The sequence below is a fragment of the Tachypleus tridentatus genome, chromosome 13 (assembly GCF_004210375.1).
Source record: "Tachypleus tridentatus isolate NWPU-2018 chromosome 13, ASM421037v1, whole genome shotgun sequence".
Lineage (NCBI taxonomy): Eukaryota > Metazoa > Arthropoda > Merostomata > Xiphosura > Limulidae > Tachypleus > Tachypleus tridentatus.
Genome location: NC_134837.1, coordinates 203575328 through 203592883, shown reverse-complemented (window position 1 = coordinate 203592883; position 17556 = coordinate 203575328). Strand labels below are relative to the sequence as shown.

The 17556-nt window shown below is 32.3% G+C and overlaps 1 protein-coding gene across 1 annotated transcript in view; it reads left to right on the top strand.

Annotated features, from left to right (window-relative positions):
- The window catches only part of LOC143236437 (protein O-linked-mannose beta-1,2-N-acetylglucosaminyltransferase 1-like), a 64296-nt gene that overhangs the window by 8176 nt on the left and 38564 nt on the right, over positions 1-17556 (top strand). Inside the window, exons 3-9 of the mRNA XM_076474697.1 lie at positions 5411-5533; positions 7458-7590; positions 8554-8583; positions 9235-9297; positions 14686-14770; positions 16509-16561; positions 17459-17522. Coding sequence (XP_076330812.1) covers positions 5411-5533; positions 7458-7590; positions 8554-8583; positions 9235-9297; positions 14686-14770; positions 16509-16561; positions 17459-17522 — 551 coding nt within the window. The remainder of the gene's footprint in view (positions 1-5410; positions 5534-7457; positions 7591-8553; positions 8584-9234; positions 9298-14685; positions 14771-16508; positions 16562-17458; positions 17523-17556) is intronic.

The window sequence follows — 17556 nt, the reverse complement described above, 5'->3', positions numbered from 1 at the left end:
GCCTTCTGCAAACGCTTATATCGACCATGCCAAAACGAATGTTTGAAGTTATTCGCAATGACGGCCGTGCAATTAACTACTGAGACCTCTTGTTGGGCATTTCGTACCCTGTTTAGGACTTCTTTTAGGTATGGTCTTAAACTTTTGACCAGCTGGTATTTAGGCTAATTTCATAGTGTTCACATTTTCTCTATTAAATGCTAAAAGTTTTTTATTTTCCCTTTTCTTATTGTCATCTTTTGAAGCTCCACTCAAATAAGTGGTTGAATCTAACAACGCAAAATGCACATTTTTTCTTTATGTTCATTGGCCTTAAGATTTTGGCCAGCAGTGTATATATAATTGACGCAGCAGCCAGTTATTAAACATCCAGACTCGTAAAAAAGTAATATTTTTTCTAAAATGAGTCTTATCTCTAGTTGTCATCCAACAGACTGTATACACTTTTGAACGTCAGAGGCTTCTTTATTTGTTTTGTTTTTGAATTTCATTGTAAGTTTCGTATAAATTTCAAAAATTCACATGTATATACCTATAATATGGTGTAGACTTTGTAAAGATGAGGGTCACTTTGTAGGAAGAGGTAGTGGCCAAATTAAGTTGTTGGAGGTACTTTCTATTATCTGTTTTCAACATCCACCTCTTAATGTCCTTCCGCAGTGTTATAAGGTATTAATTAACTGATGGTCACTGGCTATATAATTGTCTTGTGGGATGAAGTTGTAAGGTCATGGGTGAAAATAGGAAGTGGGTATAACTCAAGAAACGGCTCTTCGTATTATTTCTATGTTCTCTGTTGTTGTATCAACTTCATCTAAGTTAATGTAATACTGCAATAGTAACGATAATTTGTTTCCGTCGCATTTCTTCACAAAGAGACATATAAAGATGCTTGTGTACTCTCCCTCACAGTGGGTGTATGTTGTGTAGCAGAAAACTCAATAAAGGTTTTAGTTACTAAGTCTAAAGACGTGATGCCATCAAGGAAGGTAGTTTGTTTGTTTGTTTTTGAATTTCGCGCAAAGCTACTCGAAGGCTGTTTGCGCTAGCCGTCCCTAATTTAGCAGTGTAAGACTAGAGGAAAGGCAGCTAGCCATCACCACCCACTGCCAACTCATGGGCTACTCTTTTACCAACGAATAGTGGGATTGATCATCACATTATAATGTTCCCACAGTTGAAAGGACGAGCATGTTTGTGTGTCGGGGATTCGAACCAGCGACCCTTGCCTTAACCCACCTGGCCATGCCGAGCCACGTCAGAGGCAGCTCGATTGTTATCAATATGTAATTCATTCTGGTCCCCCCCTGGTACAGTTGTAAGTCTATGGATTTACATCGCTAAAATCAGAGGTCTGATTCCACTCGGTAAACTCAGCAGATAGCCTGATGAAGCTATAAAAAATCATACATGCATAAACATATACATGTCATCTGTTGGTAAGATATGGAATTACATACAAGTCAGTTGTCTTATTGTTATGAGACAAGATAATAGATGTACCTTTAAACATATGAAGAATGTCATTTATGCAATTTTCTCCTTCAATTCAACCTCAAATTACGATAATAATACAATATGCAAAAAATCAGACGTATTATCAGCTTGATCGTATACCCCCACTATAGTATTACTTCTTTTTAAAAGTCAATCATCGTATAATTAAAGGCAAGTGTCACTTTGTATTTCAGTGGAGAATTTGAGGAGGAATTATAGCCAACAACGAAGTGTTGTTACGTCTAATAATGTTCGCCATTTTTCAAAACGTCAAATATTTTGTTATTGTAATATCCAAGAATATCGATCACTATTCCAAGCATTACAGCCTTACCTCGTATTATACCTTACAATATACCCTTTACCGTACTCAACACCTAACCACATGGACCTTAACTTAGATTATACCTTATCATACGGACCTTACCTTGGACTACACTTAATTATATGAACTTTATCTTCTACTATACCTTACCAGCTGAACCTTACATTGAGCTTTAACTTACCACATGGACCTTAGCTCACACTACATTATGTCGTAAGCAAAAAGGTATTATAACCTGGATTAGGGATGGCCACATACAGATAAATATTATTATTACTTGAACCATACCTTCTTTCATGCAGATAGATGTTATAACCTGAACTAGACCTTACAACATCTAAACACTTGTTACTTCCAGCACTAGACCTACCACATTAGACAGGTATTATTATTGGACCGGACCATACAACATCAAGAGAAGTATTATTATCTATACTAGATTTTACCATATCCAGACAGGTATTATTACCTGGACTAGACCTACTACATCAGACAGGTGTTATTAACTGGACTAGACCTTACCACATCAGACAAGTGTTATTATATGGATTAGACCTTACCACATCAGACAGGTATTATTAACTGGACTAGACCTTACCGTATCAGACAGGTGTTATTATGTGGATTAGATCTTACCACATAAGACAGGTATTATTACCTAAACTAGACCTTACCACATCATATCAGTTTTGTTGCAGATTCATCCAAACCATGCGAAGTAGTTTCGTGGGCATATAACAAACAGTACTGTTATATTTATGTAGGTTGTTTTAGTCAACAATTAACAGTATGATAAAAATTGACATGTATATGAAAAAGAAATCACTATCAGTAAAATACATTGTTGGTTTAAGTGTTCACAAACAAACCTTCAGGTGAGATTTATAGCTTGAAATAAAATGATAATCAGAAACTAAACTAAAAATGGAACTACGAAAGAGAATTATTCAAGGTTTTAATAGTTTCGTTTGTACACAGTTGGGACAGCGATAAGTTTTCGGATATACAACGCTAAAATCAAGGGGACTGATTCTCCTTGCTGTATACAGAAGATAGCCCGATTGATTGCTTTGCCATAAGAAAACACACACAAACAGTACTTTCGTTTTAGCAATACATATCGATGTAAATGTAAACTACACTGTTTGTCATCACGATCTCTGTACAATTCTTATATAGCTGACAACAAAAAACTGGAGATTAGAGCTGAAAAACATAACAATACTGAACTAAACATTACACTAAAAATGAAAGAAGTGTTGAAATAATATAACATTTCCCAACTTATAATTATATTAACATTGAAAGAAATGTTAAAATAATATAACATTTCACAATTAATAATTACATTAACAATGAAACGGTGTAGTAATAATATAACAATTCGCAATTAATAATTGCATTACCAATGTACACTTAATGAATGCAAATAGGTGAGGCAAATATGCCCCATTTTCAGTCTTATATAAAACATACAGATATATGATGTATTATCTAAAAGAGGGCGATCTGATCTTATGTGAAATAAACACTTGTTGATAATTTATTTCCTAGTTACTAGATTAGTCCTTCGTCATCAAGTTTGTGTATTTATTATAATCGATTGCTCAATTTAGTATATGTTTCAAGTACTTAAATATATCGTAATTTTCACAAGGTACATAACTGAATATAAATAATGATTACGAATATGAATTTTGGGCACTATTTTAGTATTTAGTATAAATCAGTAAATTGTAATGCTATAAATATGATATTTTTATTATTAATTATTTAAAGTTAAGTGCCTGCTACTTGCCAAATAAATCAGTACTGTAGTTGCTGCCTTAAATTTTGGAATTAATGTTTAAATCTTTAAATATTAAAGTTAGATTTACCCGAAACTAAGTTATTAAAACTTAGGGCAAACGTCGTAGCTAACTGATATTGAACCAAAACGATATTTCGAACTTCCTTAGCCTAATATTTAATGTAGATTGTAAGGGTTAACTAAAACCTTGGCCGAGACAATTTTATCGTGCACAATCGTTGTGTGTGTATGTTGCAGTATATAATCAAATGAAATAAACTACACGAGCGTTTTTCATGCAGTCCATAAGTAACTTATAAAATTTAAAAGTATAATTTTATCTCTATACATCACCTCGAACCATTTTGAGCAAATATAGGCTAGCGTTATAAGTGTATGTTCAACAAGATTTGAGAAGAAACAATTCTGATAAAAGGTAATAATAGCTGTATTAACATGTCTAAGTAAAAGTTTTATTCTTTGGTACTTCAAGCAAATACATTCTTTTAAGTAGTAGATACTGTTATGTAGAATTATAAACATGCTATTACTGTTAATAGCTTATCATTTGACCAAACCTGTGATGTAAAAAATACACTTTTAGTCATCATAGTTCTTAGCATGATTAGACCAAGGCATATAATTAGTATTTCTGTAGTGATACTTATACAAGAACACAAACTCCACACAGTGTTTTAACCAACAACAAAAAGGTATAAAAATTAAAAACATACTTAAAATTACTTGTTGAGAGTTAGATTTTCAGCCATTGTATCATGGAACTAATGTTTCTGCCATCAGACACAAATATTTAAGAACATTAGAGCTGAATGTTTACTCTATTAATTGACCAGTTATGAGCACAGACTGGTGTCATAAATTAGTGATTCAAAATAATTAATACGTATATTAATAGGCCCGGCATGGCCAAGCGTGTTAAGGCGTGCGACTCGTAATCTGAGGGTCGTGGGTTCGCATCCCTGTTGCGCCAAACATGCTCGCCCTTTCAGCCGTGGGGGCGTTATAGTCAATCCCACTATTCATTGGTAAAAGAGGAGCCCAAGAGTTGGCGGTGGGTGGTGATGACTAGCTGTCTTCCCTCTAGTCTTACACTGCTAAATTAGGGACGGCTAGCCCTTGTTTAGTTTGTGTGAAATTCAACAAACATTTGTTAGCGAAACAGATATAACTGGTTAAAGCTAGTGTTACCAGTTAATACTGTTTTTAATTTTCCAAGTACTTAAAATATTGGTGCCATAATTTGTTGTTAGGTTTAATCAGTTGCTTCATGAAAACAAAACAATGGATAATGTGGTTTCTTTTAATAATTTCTATTTTTGATTATTCCCGTTGTTCAAGTCATATGTAAAGATGATAATAAAATGTAATCACTTAATGAGCTCAACAACTAGTTTGTAATCAGATAAGACTAATTTTCCATTGCTGAAGGTAACAATACCAATATTACAACTAGAAGAATACTTTCAGTGAACAAAGTTAAATATAAACTAGGAAATGCAATACAATTTACCTAAAATTGGGAAGTATGTATAAAAAAGCATTACCACCTTTGCTGATTGATACAACAATTATTTTGCAGGAAATGATAGGTTCTTTCTTCCTATGCAATGTGTACCAATTAGACAAACCTACTCTGTTGTTTCACTGTGTCTTCCTTTCACTGAATCTCTGAGATTATCACTGGTTGTGGATATTGTTTAGTAGAACAGTATTCTAAACTTTATTTAATTTTTAGTTAAAATATTTTATATTTAAATTGTTCTTTACATATTCTGTAGTCATGTATAACTGTGGTAGATATTTATTTCTCAGCTACCCCAGATAGAGGTTGTGTACCCTCTCGCATGGTAGATATTTACTTCTCAGCTACCCCAGATAGGGGTTGTGTACCATCTTGCATGGTAGGTATTTACTTCTCAGCTACCCTAGATAGGGGTTGTGTACCCTCTTCCATTTACAAATATGTGTATACATAAACTCATTTTTGTTTTTTCACTAATGTATAGAAGTTATTCAGGAGCCCTGATAATTTTATTGTAAAATTAGCAATATTTAAAAATAATTTCAAAATTCTGACTGATTGCCACAAAGTAGAAGTCAGTAATAACCATATTTAATTTATTGATTATATTTTAAAGGTTAGCATTGCCTCATAAGTTTATTGTTGAAGTTCACTGATTTTTATTTGTCTCAAGTATAAGAATAGTTCTAAAAATACAAACATAAAACCATCATCCATTTTTTTCTGATACATTAGATTATAGCATGGCTAGCTGTTTACATTTGATCATATAGTCTATCATATGACTTTATACAGGGATTATTATTATTAAAGTTTAGATTCTTTCTCATTTTAAAGTATGGAACACCAGTAACACAACACAAAAAGTGTGGTAACATTTAGCAGGGAACTATTTCACATATCCATTATAAAAGTATCATTATTGGTCATATACGAGAAAAGCTGATGTCATGTCTCCCATTGTTGTTATAAATTCACTGATAATTGAACAGTAGTTTTATGTAAGGTATTTTAAAGTCTGAGCTCAGCCTACATGTGTATGTACTAGAGTTGAGGAAAGAGTGAAACGTGTATTTATTAATAAGTTAATCAATTACATAGATAACACTGATTATATAGCTTTTTCCTTATGAACTAACATAACAATATGTTAATTACTTGGAAAGTTGGAAAAATCCAAAGGGCAGATAACTATATTTCAATTAATTGGATATTTTCATGAGTGTTCTAACTTATAAAGTTTAAATTAATAAAAACAGTAGTGAAACTTCAGAAGGTACTGGAACAATAAAATCAAAACAATAACCATAAACACTGATTTTGATTGGATGATTACTTTGTGAAATTAATTTATTTAATTATAATTTTTAATTATGGATAGTTCATGAAAAAGTATTAATTACAAACATTAATGACTATAATCATAGTTTTATTAACTATCTTACTCAACATTAATCAGTATAATCATAGTTGTGATTATTTTACATTTGCCAGTAGGACATCAATAAGTTTATGGACTCACAATGCTGAAGTCCGGGATTTGTTTTTATCATGGTTGATACAGCATATATCCCAAATATGGTGTGATCTATTACAAAGCAAATTATACACGTAGTGGTTTTGTTGTCTTCATATTTTTTACATGTATAGTAATTCCCATACACTGAATGTGAGCATGGTATTCTTTTCTTATATAATGTACAGGTTTTTCACAAAACATTACATATAAATTTACTTAAGGGAGTTGTTTTTCAGTATAACTGCATCACATTTTGTTATGCCTAAAATGTTGATAACCAATGGCTGTAGTTTTCTTCAGTCCAGTCATCATGTGAGAGTCTTATTTATTGTTCCATAACCCATAAGAATTATGTTGCTGGTATATAAACAGTTAACAAGTGTTATTTGTTGATAGTAGTTGTTTGTGCATGCACTTTGATATTTTTTATTTCTTTTAAGTTCATTTATTTGTCAATATAGCAACAAGATGTATAAATTACCTAAACATATTTTGTAAGAAAACATAGGCAAAAAAGTGCAGAGTTCATTAAAAAGAAATGTATTACACATATTTTAAAATAAAACTCAGCAGCTAAGATAAATCATGGATTTTGTCCAAAATTTGCACTCTGTGTTGAAGAGTTGAGATAATGGACAAGAGATCAGAAAGAGTTTTCATCTTTATGAATTCTAATGGTCTGGCGTGAGGCTATAAACCATGGAGATAACTGATGTTTTGCACTTGTAATGTGTGAGACTATAACACTTGAAATAAAAAAGAAATTTCTTATCCAAACCTTCAGTTTGTTGCTGCAGGTCCTGATGTACCTGTATCTACTCCAGTTTCATCTGATTCTGAGTCTGATGTCAATAGAAATGATGATTGGGATTGTTTTAAACCCGAAACATCTGATAAACCACAACTTTTCACCCAAGGTGAACTTAATGAGTTGATGGGAAATTTGGGCTTTACAAAGGATTTGTCAAGAGATTTTGGGGTCCAGACTCAGGGCTAAGAACTTACTTTCTCCAGGGACATAATTTTACTACTACAGAAATCATGAACAATTTGATACTTTTCACTTCATGAGAGTTTCATTGGTTTATTGTAACAGTACTGCTGAATGAATAGTTAGGAGCTACAGTCTATAAACTAAGTGAGTGGTGATTATTTAAAAGAAGTCTAAAAGGCATTTTCCTTCACAACGGTAACATATATGCATCTATTCCTATTACTCATTCAGTTCAGTTAAAGAAAGTATACAAAAATATTGAACTTCTTCTTAATAAGGTCAAATACAAAAAATATGGTTGGATACTTTGTGGAGACTTAAAAGTCCTTTTTATTTTGTTGAATCAACAGTTAGTTTTATAAAGTTCCATCTTTTTTGTTTGAAGGAAACAGCAGAAAATGAAATCAATACTGGATAAAGAAGCAAAGGTCACACAGAGGTGGCTGATACCAGGATATAAAAACATCGAATGTGAAAATTTGGTTGGTATAAAGAAATTCTTGTTATCTCCACTGCACATAAAAGTGGGCTGATGAAGCAGTTTGTAGTGACTTTAAACAAAGGTGATTCAATTATCCGTGTGGACATCTCCAGCTTTTTGAGAAGCAAAACTTGAAGGTTTTTTTTTGTACTTCAGATCAGAAAATTTTTGAATAATGAGGAAAGTTCAAAAAGAAAGATGGATTCTCTTTAAAGATGTTATTGACAAACCTTAGGACATAACAAGGACCCAAATTATGAAACTGTTGTCAGTAACATGTTCTATGAATTCAAAGAGTTGAGTTGTAACATGAGAATGAAAGTTCATTTATTACACTCAAATATTGACTCTTTCCCTAAAAATCTCAGTACTGTCAGCAAACAGCAATTGGTAATATTTCATCAGGACATCAGAGTAATGGAAAGGAGGTATCAGGTAAGATGGAACATCAGCATGATGGCTAATTACAACTGGTCATGGTAACAAAACACTCCAGATATAACACATAAAGACCACAACATGTAGTTAGATTTCACAAAAAATCAGGATACACATTTATTTGACATCGTTGCTTTTATCTTTTCTTTAGTTTCTTTGTATTTTTGTTTACAGACAAATGATAAAAACTGTTCATTGTAGTAAGCAAATTACATGATAGAAAAAAATTAATATTATTTTTGAAGTCTGCATAGTACAGTTATTGTAAAATTTGCTATTAAGATGAAAACAGCTTTTATGAAGTTTAAATTTACAGTCCTGTGTTATATTACATGGCATTAAGTAATGGGCTTAGATAATCAAACCAATCATCCATCTCTAACCCATATGTAGTAGAATTTAGTAAGAGATGTTATACTTTATAATTGATCTGTTTCTAAATACAGTGTTTTTAACTTACTGTGTTAGGACTTGCACTAAACCTATCTCCACACACACACACACACATAAGGTTTTATCATATTATTGCCTCATTGACTGTACATTTATATAGTCATTCTGAGAGATCCACTGAGTAGTTTACCAAAGATTCAGTGTACTGGGGACTTTTTTGTAACCAAACTGTTCATCTTTCTCCTTCTATTTCAGACACTGAAATGAAAAGGCCTAATCTTGCTTTCTGTCGATGTGGCATACCTCGTAATTACCTTGGTAAGTTCTGTCAGTTTTTCAGTAAGTAACTTAAGAATATAATACTTAATATATGTAGGTCCATTAAAATTAATATGAATTCTAAAAATATTTATCACTGCTGTTAAGATAAATAATTTATAGAAAATTTACTAATACGTTCATCCTAGATGTGTAATAAAGTTGATAATTAAGAGTTCAAAACAAAGGTTTGAACCATCTATCATACTAATTTGCAGAGGATGTTAGCACAACTTGTGCTTTATATTCAACAGAAAACCATTTTTTTTACAAGTGGTACATATAAATAAAATAATTTTCATACATAGTTTAAACATAAATTTTTATCTATAATAATCATTTTTATACCTTATAAAGCCCCAGTGTTAATTGTTTGTGTACATGTATTTGTTGCTGTGTACAACACTCCAACTACATACTGTAAGATTATGTTGGAAGAACATCTTAGAATAGCCAATTAAAAGAAATACAGCCAGCAAATGTTTATTTAAAACTCACCACCATTTCAAGCAGGTTCACAAGTATGGTCCTTTTAACATAAAACTGTTCATTAATTGAGCATGCTTAATTGATTAAGTAATAAATAAAAAGAAAAAAGCAACACCAACAGTTTAATTAGAAAACAGATACAGACCTTCAACTATTACAAAAACACAGACCTTCATCTGTAACAAAAACAGAGACCTTCAACTATAAGAAAAACAGACCTACAACTATAACAAAAACAGATACAGACCTTCCACTGTAACAAAAACAAACAGAGAACTTCATCTGTAACAGAAACAGAGACCATCAACTATAACAAAAACAAACAGAGACCATCAACTATGACAAAAACAGATACAGACATTTAGCTATAACAAAACAGATACAGACATTTAACTATAACAAAAACAGATACAGACCTTTAACTATAACAAAAACAGAGACCTTCAACTATAACAAAAATAGATACAGACCTTTACCTATAACACAAACAGATACGGACCTTCAACTGTAATAAAAACAAACAGACATTCAACTTGTAACAAAAACAGATACAGACCTTCCACTGTAACAAAAACAAACAGAGAACTCATCTGTAACAGAAACAGAGACCATCAACTATAACAAAAACAGAGAACATCAACTATGACAAAAACAAACAGACCATCAACTATGACAAAAACAAACAGAGACCATCAACTATGACAAAAACAAACAGAAACCATCAACTATAACAAAAACAAACAGAGACCTTCAACTACAACAAAAACAGATACAGACATTTAGCTATAACAAAACAGATACAGACCTTTAACTATAACAAAAACAGATAGACATTCAGCTATAACAAAACAGATACAGACCTTTAACTATAACAAAAACAAATAGAGACCTTCAACTATAACAAAAACAGACCTTCAACTGTAACAAAAACAAATATAGACCTTCAACTAAAACAAAAGTAGAGGCCATCAACTGTAAGAAAAACAGATAGAGACCTTCAACTATAACGAAACATATACAGACCCTGAATTATAACAAAAACAGATAGAGACCTTCAACTATAAAAGCAGAGACCTTCAGCTGTAACAAAAACAAATATAGACCTTCAACTATAACAAAAGTAGAGGCCATCAACTATAATAAAAACAAACAAAGACCTTCAACTATGACAAAAACAGAGACCATCATTTATAACAAAAACAAATAGACACCTTCAACTATAACAAAAACAGTTACAGACCTTCACCTATAACAGAAACAGATACAGACCTTCTCAAATTCGTATTTCTGGCACCATCGTAAATCATGCCTCTTTTAATCTGCCTCTTATATCTACAACAATAGAGGAGAAGTCACTTTCAGTTAAGACTGTCAGTGATCTTTGTCATTGTAAGGTAAGACACATTGTTTGGCTTGACCAGATGGTTAGGGCATTTGCATCTTAACCTGAGGGTCAGGAGTTTGAATCCCCATCCCACCATAAATTCTCACCCTTTCAACTGTGGGGAATTATAATGTATGGTCAATTTCACTATTCATTGGTAAAGGAGTAGCCCAAGTGTTAGCAGTGGGTGATGATGATTAACTACCTTTCTTTTTGTCTTGCACTGCTAAATTAGGGATATCTGGTGCAGACAGCCTTTGTGTAGCTTTGTGTGAAATTCAAAACAAACCAAACAAAAATATTTTATATAGTGGTGCTCCTCTAGAGAGCCTAAAGCTGCAGTTGAGGGTGATCCTTGACATTCTGGAGAGAATTTTGATTCATTTTTTGTTCTTGTATGTTTATTTATTCTGTAGTTTCTCAGTCCTCCTGTGGGACAGTGGTAAGCTTATGTACTTACAGTGCTGAATTCTTAGGTTTGATTCACTATTGTGGACATAGCAGATGGCCCTATGTTACAAACAAACTTGCCTGACTACTGTTAATCAAGACAGTCTTTAAAACATGTCAACTTATTCTGAATTGCTTGCTTCAGTTGGTCCATCAAGTGGGATGTTTTGGGGTTTTCCCCAGTTTGTTTCTGAGCTACTCATACTTGATGGCTGTAAGGTCTGAAAACAAATACTTAATTTTCTCTCCATCCACAGACATTGTGATTCCCACCTAATGGTTTTCTGCTCATTTACATGATGGAACAGCTATACCTTATCTGCCATAACTGTTGAACTACATGTTTTAATCCTCCACTAGGTGGAAACATATTCTAATTTAAATAATACATCTGCTTTTTGCAATTAATGGCTCAAGAGCAGAGTTTGTAATTAACCTAAATAGATCAGTGTCCCCTAGAAGGACAGTGTTATGTCTGTAGACTTGTAACTCTAATATCTATTGACTTGTTTTCCTAACACTAAGCCTTGTTGACAGACTCTCAGAATCACCAATATTGTTGATGATGTCAGCATGCACATTGGTTAGATTGTCAGCTTTTACATTCATCTCTGTTGTTCTTGACATCTCAACTTTCATTGGCTTCTACAGAAGGTCATAGTTTTGCCCTTTGTAAAATATCCCAATTCCTGACATCAGCCCCATGATACAATTGTACCCAGAATAGATTCTTTCCATGCAGGCATGTTCTGTTGCTTGGTTGGAATGTCAACAGTGGTGCCATTGAGTATTGTATACCTTTTTGGTGTGTGGAAGCTTGGCTCTGAGAATTTCTGAACATTGGGTAACCTTACCTATTGATCTATGGGCATTACAGGACCTTGAGTCAGGAGTAATCATTCAGCTTACATCTGCACCACATAATTCACCCAACTTGTAGGATTTTCATCTTTTGAAGATCCTCTGATTTTGGAATTTAGTTCTATGGCTATCTAAGATTGGTTGATCTGGGGTATATATATATATATATAGTCATACTAATTTTTTGGGTTTTTATATCCTATCAATTTTTGGGCATAAGAAGATAGGAGATTGGTGTCTATTTATCAATTTTCTTATTTGTATCAATGCCTTGATTCTCCAAGGCTCATAAGGGATTAATTCCTCAATCTGAGTTGGCATTTATTTTACTAGGATTATGGATGTACAAGTTTGATTTAGTAGCTCCTGTCTGCACATTGCCATAGTGGTGACATCTCATTCTTATAAGTATTGTTTTTTCACAAGGATCAGGTACTGCATTTTAAGATTTTTACCTTCCTATTGTACAGATGGTTCTTTCCCCTTTTAGGAATGAGGGTTCACTCAAATCCCTCATGTCTTTTTTTGAGATAAATGCACAGCAGATCCTTTCAACTGTCTTTACGTGACCAAAGTATCATAAACATTTATTCACTGGGTTCCTCTTTTTGTTAAGTCTAGTCAATATTAACATATGAGTTCCTCTGCCATGACTTCATCCAGAGACCCAACAAGCTATCTAGAAGCTCAAGCTACAGACATGGAAATTATGTAGTTCTTTGCACAATTTCAGGGCTTAATTTCTAGGTTTACTATGTATCTGTCTCAGACTTTGCTTAGTCCTGTGATGGATATTCCCTAGTGGTAATCGCACATATTTCAGCAATGGTGTATTGAAAAAAGATTGAAACCACTTTACTCAGATGTGCCAACCATAACTCACTTTTGGACTCAACTCTTTAGCAAGGATTTTTCATCTTCCACGGTCATCTGATATAAGGTGATCTCATTGACTATCATTTAACACTCAAAATTTCTGTAAGTCCACAGTACTCTCTGGCTTCTCCAAGTCACTTTGGGTCCTTTTTCCCAAATTACCATTTTAGTTGTCTAGATTGACTATGTTATGGTTATGTTACGTTATGTGCCCTTTCTCAACACGCATTTATAACATTAGCCACATAATCCAGATATCATTTTTACATGAATGTTAATTTTTCATTGCTGATAACTTACTGACATTGCCAGTTAGAAGTGTTAGTGTTAATTGTCCACAGGACACTTTATCATTCTACCTTTGTACTCAGACTGGTTCTTCTTCCACTGTCAGCCACGAAAGGGAATAAATCTTTTTTTTTACCAGTTTGTCTATTTCTCACTTCCATGACTAATCAGATTTTGATTGTTTTTCTGTCCAGTGAGGAACTTGATGGTTTCATTTCCCATGCTAATGCCTTTAGAGAGAGTACACAAATTTTTATTCACTGGGATATTTAGATTTCCCAGAATTCATCCTTCTTTACATGTTCAGTATGAAGTTGTTTTACATTGCTTATTCTGGGCTCTCTTTGAAGACAAAGAATCTTTTGCAGGTAACATCTAATCAGATTCATAGTATTTCAATGTCCTTAGCAGCCTGGTTGAATTGCTGATTGGTAAACATTTTATAGCCTGGTATGTTGACCTCCCCAATACTTTTATCTCAATACTTTTATCTCACATTATCTGGTAGTATCCTCATGTGAGGATGTTAACCTACCCTCCCTCCTTCAGTTATTTTAACTGTTTCTTCTAGATCATACACAGGGATGAGTATTTTTGTAACTACACTTACTTTTTCTTTACCTTTCAAGGTCCCTTACCTCATTTTTATAGGATCTCACGCTGTGGTAATAGGTGTGTTTTTATCAAGCAATTTCTGCATCAGTAATCACTAATTCAGTATACTTTATACCAGCTGCAACAGGCTTTGTAGAAATGAGTTGTACCATAAGACCACATTGAGGCTGACCTGTGCAATACTGGACCACCACTTGTGGACTAGCATGAGGGAATCATGCATGTACCTGTCAATCACTGTATTGAATAATTATTCATTTAGGGTGCATAATTGTATTTGTACTGTCTAATTAGACCTGTACCATCTTGACTATTCTGTGAACACACAATGTACAATAGTAATAAGAACAATCATTTTTACTCAACTATTTATTAAATAAAGGTTTCTGAGATGAGTAACATTACATAACTTGATAATATTTCAGGTATTTTGAAGTTTCTTGGTGCACTTTTTCTGTGCTACTTCATTTTTGAAGCTGTTATACAAATAACTGATTTTGTGGAAGAAGGTGAGTGTGTTACTTGTAGAAAAACCAATATTTTGTTACCTTATAATCACAGAACTTGTATAGCATAGTTTTACTTGCTATTTATGATATTTTTGTTTTAGGAATCAGTCGTAGCAAAATTCCTTAAAACTGTTCCATATCTTATAAAAATCTATAATCAGTATGTACTTGCTATGTTTTTCTGGTCTGTTGAATGTTTTACTGTGTGAAAGTAGGGAATGTATCATACTGCTATAACAAGGACAGCTGTTATGGTACTTTCAAATTTCCTTATGATTCAGTTATTTTTATTTTGTATGATATTGCATTGTTAAAGAATTTGTTTTCCTAATGTTTCATGGTTAAAGGGTTTGTTTTCCTCTAATGTTTCATGGTTATGAGGGTTTGTTTTATGTGATGTTTTTTGTCAAGGTCATTTTTTATTTTTTGTCTCTTAGTTCATAGCTAAGATAATTTTTTGTGATGGATTAGATCAGGATCAATAGAGATCTGTAGCATTTCATAATCTGTGAAGTTCAAACATATGATTTACACATGTTCACTTTGTTGTCATTCTATTCTTGTGAATTACAATGCACAGTAAATTAACAGTAGAAAATAAAAAAAAATAAAAATAAAAATAAATTCCAGAACAATGGTGACTTTTATGCATTTTTCATTTACACTTATTTCATAACTTCATCATTAAAGTTTTTATTCTTAGACTATGTATTAAAGTGATTCAATACAACAGAAATCTTTTATCACTATTCAAACATTGCTTAACACATTAGAAGTCCATAGGACTATCCCAAGAAGTGATTCAAGGTATGTGTATTTCACTAAAATTGGGCTTGTCTTATGCATTTTCTGGAACTATTCAAATTTAAATATCTTAATAACAGCTCATTCAAATGTGGAAAGAAGATTTAATGAACAAATATTTCTCATTATGTATGCTGACTCTGTCTACGTGGTTATCATGGTCAGTTTATTAGTAGTAGGAAGCTTGTCTCCATCTTACTGTGTCCAGCCTCAGTTGTGCTAATCTTCTTCCCTCACTCTGACTTGTGACAAGGATATATTGTTTGTGTCTTTGGTTTCCATTTGAAATATCTGAAATGGATAACAAAATTAATTCTATTACTATAAGTAACAGGTATGAATAATGTTATTACAAACAGAGCAAAAAATTGTCAAATAACATAACAATGGGTAAAGCTTCAGATGTTAACATATAAAGGTGATAAAAAGTATGTTTAATTTTGGGATACTAATAAAATGAGTGGGAAAAACCATATGGGGTGGGTTGTCACACCTCTAAATGAATGCTCACCAGTTAAATATTCCTTGCCCACATTTCATTCAGCTGCTATAAAGATAACTGGTTCCAGAAAATGTGTGCAATAAGCCCCATTTTAATGGGAAATGCAGTAAGATGCATGTGTCTTGGGTCATGTGTAGAGCAACATTAGGATAGTGTCAAAAATCTGTAGTTTGTTTCAGTCATCCTAATATATGTAGTTTCAGAATGTTAATCACTGTTATTCATTGTTGGGCTGATCACAGCATTACATTTAATAATAAATTTTCACCTTTATCTATAAAATATTTTGTCATGTTTATATCATTTTACTTGTCAGAAATGTTCTTGAATTTTGAAATTACTACATGGAATAAAATAACCTTTTCTTTATGTTCTGTAATGTCTGTGTCACAATATGTAATCCTTCAATTTTATGCATTCATTGCAATATTGGAATGGAAGATTCACATTGGCTCTACAACCGTCATGCTAGCAATGAAACAGAAGGTGAGTTTTAATTAAATTATTAATAAACTAATTTTGTTATAATAATGTACAATAAAACATTCAAGATTATGTTAAAACATTGCTATGTTACCATGAATCCAATATAACAGTCTTAAGTTAATATTAAGTATTATTATGGCATTATGAATATAATACAAGAATCAAAAGTTTCTATAAAGTACAATAATATAATAACGTTATGCTACTATTAAGTGTTGTTATGGCATCATAACAGTCTTAAGTTACCACAAAGTACAATAAATATTGTTATGGCATTATGAATACAACAATCTCATGTTACTATAAAGTACTGTTATAGCATCATGAATATAACAATCTTAAGTTACTAAAAAGTAGAAAAACTTTTTTGCTATGGCATCATGAATATAATATTTTAGACTTAACTTACTATAAAGTAGGAAAACATATTGCTATTGCATCATGAATATAACAATCTTGTGTTACTATAAAGTAGGAAAACATATTGCTATTGCATCATGAATATAACAATCTTGTGTTACTATAAAGTATGTAAAGTACTGTTATGGCATCATAAACATAACAATCTCAACTAGTAAAAAAAATTCACATGAGACTAATCAATTAGTTTAGTTAAGCAGATGAATAAGCCACACGTTGTTGAGGCCTAGCTTTAGTTACAGAATTATGAATCACAAAACATTGTTATGTTACTATGAAGTGTAATAAAAACATTGTTATGTTACTGGAAAATAAAGCAGAATAATTTTATAGCATTATGAAGTACAATAAAATTGTATTTAGTCCTATATTATTACTTTCTTTTAGTTTTTTCATCTTTGTTTAACTAATAGAATGAATATATATTATGTATATTCTTGAAGGATTTTCATCTCACAAATATTTTTGTGGATGTAGGATATGTGGAAATTGTTGCAGATGGTGACAGCATCTTTTCAGTCAGAAACAATCATTCATTAGAGTAAGTGACTTGTGTTTTATTGAATAACCTGTGA